This window comes from Triturus cristatus, chromosome 7, assembly GCF_964204655.1.
Source record: "Triturus cristatus chromosome 7, aTriCri1.1, whole genome shotgun sequence".
NCBI lineage: Eukaryota > Metazoa > Chordata > Amphibia > Caudata > Salamandridae > Triturus > Triturus cristatus.
This window is the reverse complement of record NC_140590.1, coordinates 1,335,374,004-1,335,385,036: the sequence shown is the minus strand read 5'-3', so window position 1 is coordinate 1,335,385,036 and position 11,033 is coordinate 1,335,374,004. Positions and strand designations below refer to the sequence as shown.

The 11,033-nt window shown below is 43.4% G+C and overlaps 1 protein-coding gene across 1 annotated transcript in view; it reads left to right on the top strand.

Annotated features, from left to right (window-relative positions):
- The first annotated feature begins 4,364 nt into the window (after positions 1 to 4,364).
- The window catches only part of LOC146811987 (uncharacterized), a 126,297-nt gene continuing 119,628 nt past the window's right edge, over positions 4,365 to 11,033 (top strand). The window contains exon 1 of the mRNA XM_085618966.1: positions 4,365 to 4,587. Within this exon, the coding sequence (XP_085475092.1) occupies positions 4,533 to 4,587 (55 nt within the window). The 5' untranslated portion in view covers positions 4,365 to 4,532. The remainder of the gene's footprint in view (positions 4,588 to 11,033) is intronic.

Genomic DNA, 11,033 nt, shown 5'->3' with positions numbered 1-11,033 from the left:
AGGCACTCAAGAGATTATAGACTGGTAAAACATGCTGCTTTACATTCCTTCAAGACTTAGCCTGAAGGCTGCTCTCCATAGCTACCACTAGGATAGCTTTCAATAAAGGTTGTCTTTAACCTATAACCAATAAGGGGTTGTTTGGACTGGTACGGGGTGCCCATTATAACTAGTGGACATTGTAGTGGTTATTTGGTTTGATATCTAAGAGAGTTTTAGCAATGGTATTTTGGTCCTATAACTTAAAGGTCGACCATTGTGCTTTATTTTTCGTCATATCTTGAGCGGTGTACATGTTAACATCATTCTGTGACAATAATGGGCTTGAGAGGTTGTCTGCTGCCATCCTGAGTTCCCGTTCTAGAGAGTTGGCTTTGTCTGTGAAGAAGGTTGAGAATTCCTCGCAGCTCATTTGCGTTGTTGTTGATTCCTAAGCAGATTTGGCCAATTTATTGGATTGCTGTTTTAACATCTCGAAGAGTTTCTGTGGTCTGTTTTTAGCATTATCCAGTTCAGATCTATAAAAAAGTCTTTTTGGGAATCTGAGAATGCTTTTGTTGTAGTCGTTTCTAGTTTTCCTGAGGGTTTTTAGCTGGGGGGATGATGGGTGTTGTCTCCATTTTCTTTCTGCTAGTCTTCGCCTCAGCCTTTCTTCATTTAGTGACCCATTGAACCAGGGATTTTTATCTTTCTCTGTAATTCTTTTCAGTCTTAGCAGCATGGTGGAGTTGATTATATTCGCCATTGATGCATTGTAGTGATCGGTGAGTTCGCTAACGTCCATCAAGTTGTTAGGTGGATATAGATCCTTCTCACATCGAGCTACTAACTGCTCAATATTAGGGTCCTTGCAGTCCTGACTCCATTGTTTAAGTTGGACAGGTTGCGTGGTCTTATTCTTTTTTATGGTAGATATATAGAAGGTTATGGCATGGTGATCGGACCAATCGCAAGGGACAATTGAGTGAATTGTAGTAGCCTTAATTCTAGAGCTCACCCAGTCCAAAGTTGACCCTTTCGAGTGTGTTGGCAGTGTGCAGGTTTGAGTAAGGTTTAGGTCTGCTAAGAAATCTTTGAGTACGTTGACCTGTTTGTCATTATTATCGTCCCAGTGTAAATTGTATTCACCTAGGAATATATCATTAGTGTGAATGTTAAAGTAAGCAGTGATGATCTCCATTAACTGGTCAATGAAGGAGGCATTATTTCCTGGTGGATGGTATAGAGCATGCAAGTTGCATCTTTGATTATCTACAGTTTTTATAGTGAGGCCGAGGTATTTACAGGATTCAAGAGGGTCGGATGGAAGATGGCTTACCGAGAGATCAGAGCGATGTATGCAAGCTATACCACCTCCTGTCTTCTTTAGTCTGTCTAGCCTCACAATGTTATAATGTGGAGGCACCAGTAGATCCATGCAAGGGGTCGAAGACTCAGTGGCCCATGTTTCTGTTAATATTGCCACGTCGACTGCCTGACTAATGATGAGAGCAGCAATGTCTGACGTATGTTTTACTGCAGAACGACAGTTGAGCAGTAGGCATAGAAGTGGTTTCCCTGAGTTACCAGAGCAAGCAAGTTGACCTTACAGCAAGCGGAGAGGTCCTGGGTCATCGTTATTCGGCCATGATACCCTATAAATGAGTAACCTACACAGCGTATTTTAATATTAACTGTCAACCACCTCCAACCGGGGTCAGCAATATAATTTATTACCTTAGCCTGTACTGAGCCATTTATCAGAATGGCTACCCCTTTCACATTACATCTTTGGTCTGTGCTTGCAAATTGCCAAAATCATTTGTGTGCCTTTAAAATCGTGTCTACTCACCCTTGATCACTGTTGTTGGAAGTTTTTCTGAATCTTGCCTAAAGGCTTCTGGAAAATGCAGTCTCGTGGTATTCTCTTTGTAAGGAAAATTATATTTTCCTGAAATCGTGTCTACACTTATTTGTTAGGTAAAAAATTGCTCTCAACAAATATATATATATTTTTAATACACATTTCTTCATATAACTGTCCCGCACTTAATTTGGAAGCATGAGTGTCAGTTGTAGTAGTACAGCATCAATCACTGATGGGGTGAAGGTGTGTGCATGGTGGGAAAACTCCATTCCACTTCATCACTGACGCCCTTCATGTGTGTCCACAAACAGTAAAACTATGATTGTTCCTTTATGAGCAGTCCTTGGTTGCTTGATGTTTTTTACTTTTTCAATAATGGTCCATTTTGAATACTCTTATGAGAGACCATGTTATTTGAAATGAGTGGCAAGCTTAGTTGATAGTCTGGAGCTTTGTAAGCTGCGTTTATGTTCAGCAATGTGTAGTCTACGTTTTCCAGTTGTCATTCCCACAAAGAGGAGAACCCATGCATGAGATGATGCATACCATTGGTTCACCATTGCAGTTAGTGAATTACCGTTGTTCTTCTGTGAAGTTAAACGAAGGTCTATTGTGTGGAGGGAGTAGTTTTCCTGCAGGAACCACAGCTATCCAGGGATAGTCTCCTTTGATGGGTGGACTGAACCATAAATTATTTTCAGTTAGAACCCTTTGGGTGGGTAAGGATCACCTGGTATCTGTTGATACAAACAAATGATGGACGGAATGCTGACAATGCAAACATTCTCCCCCAGTCAAAAGATCTGGGTTAAATCCATCGTTCTTTTGCCCACTACGCCACCCCAGTTTGGACCCAGCCATATCCAAATCAGTCTTGACCCTGTGCCCCATGGGAACAGTCCAGACCGAACTGCCAGGCTAGGTAACAAGCATCCTGGGACCGGTTTCAGGGTATGCCACCCTTCTTCAGCCAGGCTAGCTTGAATCCAGTGTGAGTGAGTTCAAACTGGAATGGCATGGTGAGCAAAAAACACAATGGATTTAGGCCCAATTCTCTGCACTGGGGTGAATGTATGACATTGTTCTGCATTCTGTTCATCAATTGTTGTTTTTGCATTTGTCACCTCAAGTGGGACGGGTATGCCCAGACGTGGGTCCCGTGCTCTCCATGCCACTGGAATCAAGCTATCCTGGCTGAAGAGGGGTGAAACCCCAAAACCGGTCCTAGGATGCTTGTTTCCAGTCCAAGGAGGACCTGGCTTGGCAGTTCGGGCTGGACTGTTCCCATGAGGCACAGGGTCAAGACTGATTTGCATATGGCTGGGTTGAAACTGGAATGGCATGGTGAGCAAAAAAACCGATGGATTTAGGCCCAGATCTCTGCACTGGGGTGAATGTATGACATTGTTCTACATTCTGTTTATCAATTGTTGTTTTTGCATTTGTCACCCAAAGTGGGACGGGTATACCCAGATGTGGGTCCCGTCCTCTCCAGGCTGAAGAGGGGTGAAAGCCCGAAACTGGGCCTAGGATGCTTGTTTCAAGTCCAGGGAGGACCTGGCTTGGCAGTTCGGGTTGGACTGTTCCCATGGGGCACAGGGTCAAGACTGATTTGCATATGGCTGGGTTCAAACTGCAATGGCATGGTGAGCAAAAAAACTATGGATTTAGGCCCAGATCTCTGCACTGGGGTGAATGTATGACATTGTTCTGCATTCTGTTCATCAATGGTTGTTTTTGCATCTTTTGATTCTACCTCCATTAAATGGAAGTAATGTGTTTTCCTTATCTGCCTTTACTTATCATTTATTTGCCTACGATGATTTCATTTATGGCCTGTTGTCGTGACACAGGTTTAAGTGCGCTTTTGTCACTGTTCTCCAGCAGGGATTCTAAGGTTATTGTGTCTCTTTTTTTGTAGCTCTTTGTATTATTGTCTTGTGATAATTTGTGCATTGTGGTTTACTGGCCAATGCTCAAGATGGGACATGGAAATTCTCCAGCTCCAAATAGTTGTGTCGGATTTTGGGTATATAGGTTCTTGTATGTATATATAAATATGTGTAATGTAAAAAGAAACTGTACAGTGTCCTTACTACTAATATCTCCGTAATGTATTGAGGTTCCCCACCCCACCCCACCCCACCCTCAGAATCTGTTTTTGTAAACACACACACACAAAATAGAGTTTTATTTACAGAGCCTCAAGATTAAAACACATATGCATCACCCCACAAAACGATCTCATTTGGAGTGGAACCTAAAACCTGCAAGTAACACGGTTTCCATGGCTTAAGTGCTCAGTTCATCAACCTAACTCTTTTCATATCTCACAGAAAGGCCCCAAAGCTGGGATAAATTTGAAGGACTTCAAGGCAGTTGTTTACAGTTCATTCGCACTCTGATTTCCTCCACCACCGGATCTCGTGTTATCTAAGTGTATCCTTCGGGTGGTCGGGAAGTCACACTCACATTTCCCTGACCTAGATATTTCCTGTGGTCAATGTGAGGGGCACGTGAGTTCAGGGAGCTTATTTATTGATGACGGCTTTCAAGCTGGGCAGTCAAGAACTCCTCGAGCGTGAATAGGGAGCGGATCACCTCACAGGAGACAAAAAGACAGCGCGAGAGGGAGCGCGAGAAGCTGAAGTAAAGAAGCACGAGACTGTGTCGTACTGTCGTAAGAATGCCACACTCAGAGCAGACTGTCCTCTTGCTCTTCCTGGCCATCGCCACAGCCTGTAAGTTCTTCAGCTGTCGCTTGTACAACATTGGAAAGCACACCATCTAGCTTCGTGTTTATTTAGAATACAGCCTCCTGCTAGTTTCTTTCCTCTTCTTTTACTGCTGTTTATTTCAATGTGCGCGGTTTCATTTTTATTTGGTTTCTCTTAAGCACAAAGTGTCAATCCGTTTGAGTGAATCATTTTCCATTCTTCGGAAACTTGAGTAGTTAGACAAGTTGCTTTCAGAGTGGAGGAATCCTGTTTGAGACCATGCAGAGATGTCACGTCTGGCGTAATGTCATGTTCCTCTTATGACGTCACCGTCTAAAGTTAGGCTCCTGAAATGTCTGACAATGCGTCCCCCTAGTGATGTTGTATCTTGTTGTGAGATGAAAGAGTAATGTCATAGTCTGAAGTAATTTTCCAGGATTGATGTCACAGGAGGGACTCAGGTTCCTGAAGTCCATTTTAATCTGAAGCCAGGCTGCTGAAGCCATTCCAGTGTCTGTTGTCATGTTTCTGGTGTGAAATCACAGAGTGACGTCTAGGTACTGGAGTGATTTTACATTCTGAAATCTGGTTCCAGAAGTTATGCCATAGTCTGTCATCAACTGCCGACACGCCCCATTTAAACTGGATAATCCTGGATTTTAAAAACAAAAATATTCTTTTTTTAATCTCTCCTATTTAAAGCCGTTTCACTGCATTGTAACTTGCTGGGAACATTACATTTCCATGATTATTTATTTGCAAGGTCCCTCTTCTCTGTTCCCAATTGTTGGCCTCTGATTATTACAGAATTGCGACAGTGTGATGTTTAAAGCCAGGAATGTTGAACATCAGAAGAATAGCTATGGGAACGCAAATGTACAATTCGGGACCATGTAGTGTGGGACAGCGGCGCTTTGGGAAACCCTTCAGGGCTCCCCAAGCTTCAGAGGGCCACCATTCAGCCAAAGGCCTATGTAGATATGTGAGATATTGGAGATTCTGGGGCCCACTTTGCAGGGTCGGGGCGGGGGGAAGGGGAGGGGCATTTTGCTTTATGCCACTGATGTGTGGGAGTCTTAAACAGACTTGAAATGGGCTGATCGGTTGACACTAAATGCCACAGTGTCACACACGTCCAAGTAATTGGAAAACGAAGTAAGATTAACAGCCTCTTTCTACTGTCACGTTATACATTGGGAGGAGATGTAGCTTAATGGCCAGAGCTGCTGATTTAGAATTTTGGGAACCAGGTTCGTGTCTTGGCATTGGTTGAACATCCTGCAAGTCTGGGCAAATCACTTAATCTCGACTAGCCTACAAGAAAATATTTTAATCTCACCTTGCATAATGTAATCTGGAGTTCATGTAAAGCGCTCTAATCCCAAAATCGTACTGTATAAAACTACAAAAAAACAACGCCACATATACATCTGATGTTTATTTGTGGAGGTATTTTCCACCAATCCCACTGATAGTCTGTAACATACATTTGCTACCCTTTATGTAAAAACAAGTTCCCTATCACCCCAGAGTTTTTCCTCCATTGTTCTATATTATCCTCTTGATTCCTCGGAGTATAATACTATGCTACAAAACCGGTCTGCAATGCAAGTGGTCCCGCCTGGGACGCTATAAATATTTAGCCATGCAGCACTTTATCCTGGGTGCTGCAACATCTACTGTTTGGAGATTTTTATCAGACATGCCCCTTTGTCATTCAGACAGTGGCGCCGCCGGGGTAGCAAGTCGCCATTTGAGGAAAAGTTGTAACCAGTCCTTCTACCTTTCTGCATTGTTGGCAATGTCCAACAAACCCAAACAAAAACGACACTAGGTCAATATTCCGCACTGAATGTGGTGCGCAGAAGACGCTGTTAGTAGTGGCGTCCCTTGCTGGCGCTATTTCAGAAAGCACATCATGTTGATGGTCACATCATTCATCATGAGGTTGATCAGGGGACTCCATGTCACAGGGTCACCACGGTTCCACCTCTGACTCACGTTTCTACTGAACAAATTGTGTTTTGGGGAGGTTAGTCCAGCTGTTCAGTTTTAAAAATGTTAAGCTCCAATTGGTTGAACCGGTATATTATATGAACACACAGGGTTGGAAGTGTTGGCTACCAGGATGTTGGCTACCAGGGTGCTGGAGTCATCGCATGCAAAACAAAAATGTAAAAGTATCACTAAATTACGTTGTCATGACACTACGAGACAGCGTGAGATGCTTGTGTTTGCATTGATCTTTTTGCGGTACCCCAGCCAAGACTGTGTTCTTTGAGCTAGTGGTGAGTGCACAGCCGGCATCAGCCGTAGGCAGGCACAAATGGTAACCTCCTTCATCAACCCTATGGAGGAAGACAGTCCACGTGAGTTCTTTGGACCCCGAGCAGTGACCCTGATGGAGCCTTTTGAGTCACTCAGCAGATGTAGCAGTAATAATTACACATTGCTGTTTTATGTTATGCTTGGAGTCATGCCAACTGTTAACACACAGACTTGTTGCTCCATAGCGCTGTTAATAGCTGCCATAAGATATACTCAGCTTTCACAATACTTACTTTATCAGCTTTAGAAGGATGACATGTTGAACTTCCCCACAAACATTCAACCCTGCTGTTTTTACACAGAGCTTCGCAGCAGATGCATTAACCAGCTGAGTAACATGGCACTACAGGTTTGCCGAGGATCACTCTGCTTGGCCAAGAGATTGGAGCAGTGGAGACTGACAGGCTTGTTGCGCTGGTCTTGTTCTAAGTTCTTTGGCTGACAACTATGTACATCTTCCAGAAGCCTAAATATATTTCTTTTAGGCTGGATGAAAAAAACTACTAACATTAGAATGCAACTTTGAAAAGAATACTGAATGGACCACCTATATGTGGCTTGGGAAAAAGTGAGGTCTGCAGTGAGGACAGTGGATTTTGTCTGCCCCTGCGCCCCATCCCTAAAAGTGACTCATCCGGATTTGGATAGGAAAGAAGTCCAGCACTGATACCCAAAAAAGGATCCAGTTTCAGTGCTGACAGGAAGAACAATGCAGTGAGGTGCGACTGATTCCCACCCGCAGTGGAGGCTAGTTTATTTCTAACCAGCCTTACTCTTTGCTTTACTCGAGTCCAGTACTTTGAACATTCTTGGCCTGTTATACTTTGCCACAATTAATTTGAGGGCCATTCTTCTACTATTTTTTTTTAAAGATTGGGAAGTCCACTCGTAGTTTGCGTGCCTCAGTGATTGAGTATATTTGACTTTTTGGAGGTTTACAAAAATCCACAAACCTCAGCAAGTACATGTAAGACATCACAGTTTTTCTACAGAATCCTTCAGTTTTTGTTTCTTTACCTGCGTTTTTTTTCGAGGTGGGAAATTCCATTTGTGTTTATGTATTATGTGCACGATGTCCCTAAACTCTTCTGTTTGGCATAAAGGTGCTCGAAATAGATGTCAAAACCATTGATATGATTTGTGAAAACAGACAAAGTGACAACTTTACGAAGGGTTCCACATCGAACCCTCACCCCATCCCATCTATTCCGGGAGCCTCAGGTGTTTACCCTTAACCCCCTACTCTTTTCTATTCGGCAAAATTGCAGATTATATGCAGCAGTAATTTCAACCGAAACATGGTTTACCAACATATTAGATCCGGTAGTGGTCCAAGCACTTCCCCTTGGTTATTTGATCCAGAGGCAAGATCGTGAATTAAATAGAGGAGGTGGCCTAGCCATTATTTAAAAAGATATATTCAATTGTCGTATAACGACAGGTCTGATTCCTGATTGTGAAAGTCTCTCATTTGCAATTGGTTTCTCCCATACTTGTACCTTTTCTGGGGTCGGCCTCCAGGAGCTATTGGTCACTTCAGTAGAGACCTACCTGAGATAATAGCTAAATCAGTCAGCTCTCTTCCCAATTTTTCCGTATTAGGTGACTTGAATATCCATTTTGATGATATTTCTTCACCTGTTGTTGAGGAAGTAAGTGACAGCTTGGGTGCTCTTTTACTTAATTTGAAAGTGACTGGCCCCACCCATCAAAAAGGCCATCTACTTGACCCTATCTTCTCCAACATTAACAATCTTGTTGTTGAAAAGCCTATCCCCATACCTTAGTCGGATCACTATATGATATCCTTTTCATGGACCCCTTTGGCTAGTGGTCCGCCAATGGAAACGGTTAAAAAGTTGAGTTGCAACTGGGCCAAACTTCCTACTGAGTCCTGGGCGCTAACTCTTAGTAACACCAGACCTGTGTTTGAGGATGACCCAGAATCCGCCAACAACAAGTTTAATAACTGGCTTGAATCCTCCTTAGACGTGGTGGCTCCCAAAAAATGGATAACCAATAAGAAAGGTTCTAATAGAGTAGCATGGTACACTCCTAAGCTTAGAGAGTTGAAGCAAAAATGTAAATGCTTGGAGAGAAGTTGGAGGAAAGATTTCTCCACCGCTAAGAAGATCAAACACAGAGAGGCTACTAAAGCATACAAGGCAGAAATCAGAAGTCCTCAAGCCTTGTACTAAGAAAAAAGGATTATCTCAGCCTCCAACTCCCCTCGCTAAAATTTTCAGATTGAGAAATCTCTTCTTAACCCCCCTCCTCCATCTTTGCCCTCTGATGATATTTTAGGGCGCTGCAACATTCTGGCAGAAATCTTTTTTTTTTAAATTCAAGATATTTATTTGCCATTTTCCCCGACTCCAGGTTTTCAAAACGCCTCCCCTGTGGATAACCAGCCACTAATGCCTGATTGATCCTTAGCTGTAATTCCTCCCATGGATATGAAATCCCTAAAAAACTATCTCAACAAATTGAAATCTGGTTCCCCTAGAGATGTGCCCCCCTTCACCATTTTAAAGCAGGCCTTTAATACAGTTTCCCCAACCATTCTGGATCTCATTAACATCTCACTCTCCTCCTGGCTCATTCCCTCTCTTTGGAAACAGGCCATGGTCAAAGCTCTTCTCAAAAAAAATGAGTTTGGATCCAGAAGTATTCGCGAATTACCGGCCGAGTTCGCTTCTACCAGGGATTGCAAAAATTGCTGAAAAGTATGTTAATTCCATTCTCTCCACTTTTTTGGAGAAGAATTACTGCTTTCATCCCTCGCAAACCGGTTTTAGACCCCAACAGGGCACAGAGACTGCCCTGTTGGTAGTAGTTGAGGAAGCCAGAAAAATTCTAGATGTCGGTGGCTCTGCAGCAATCGTCCTCCTTGACCTTAGCGCGGCCTTTGATACGGTTAATCATCAACTACTGATTGCGAGACTCAGAGAGGTAGGAGTGAATGGGATGGCACTTAAGTGGCTAGAGTCCTTTTTGGATGACAGATCATTTCAAGTTTTTGAGGATAACTCTATCTCCAAAAGTATGCCTCTGGGATGCGGGATCCCTCAGTGCTTGTCCCTGAGCCCCACGCTCTTTAATATTTATATGAGCCCCTGGCTGAGGTTATCAAACCCTTTGGCATACAGATTGTTACCTATGCGGACGACACTCACTTGATAGTCTCCCTAAACCAATCTGAGAATGCGGAAACCAATCTGTCCGGCTGTCTGGAAAAGGTGTCCGCATGGATGGAAGGCTCATATTTAAAACTTAATGGGGCAAAAACTGAGCTGATGTTCTTGGGTAAACCCTCCCCCCTGAACTCCAGCTCGCTCTGGCCTATGTGCTTGGGCATCATGCCTCCTCCCAAAGATCAAATCAAAAGCCTTGGTGTTTGGCTGGACCATAATCTAAACTTGAAGGAGCAAGCACGGAAGGTAGCAGGGACCTGTTATGGAATACTGAAGACGATAGGGAAAATCCTACCCCTGCTGCCTTTCAATGCTAGGAGACTGCTGGTTCAAGCTCTGATTCTTTCACGACTTGACTGCGCTAACGCTCTCTATTTAGGCTCCCCGTGCTCAACGATTAAAAAACTACAGACTGTACAAAATTGTGCAGCTCGCCTCCTCATGCAGATCTCTAACAGGGAATGGGCAAGATTGTCAATCGCCTCTCTCCATTGGCTTCCGGTTGCAGAAAGAGTTCAGTTTAGCGCTCTATGTATCGTCCATAAGACTTTATCTTCAAAGGGTCCACCGATTCTCCGGTCAATCATCTCTCCCTACTGTCCCAATAGGTCCTTGCACTCTTGGAATAAACACCTGGCAGCAGTTCCCAGGATAAATAGGTCTCGGAGCGGGGCACGACTGTTTTCATACAGTGCGTCGAAACGTTGGAACCAGCTAAATAATCATATACGCCTTGAGGATGATTATTTGTCCTTTCGAAGACTGCTTAAAACCTTTCTGTTTCCTTGATGTTTAGTGGCTGTTTTGTGATGGCTCTGTTCCTAGCATTGGGAGGACTTCTGGTAGCCATGCGCTTTACAAATGCAAATTCATTCATTCATTCACAAATGCAAATTAATTCATTCACTAGTGAAACTGGGTCATCAATAAACACATCGTAGATAACCT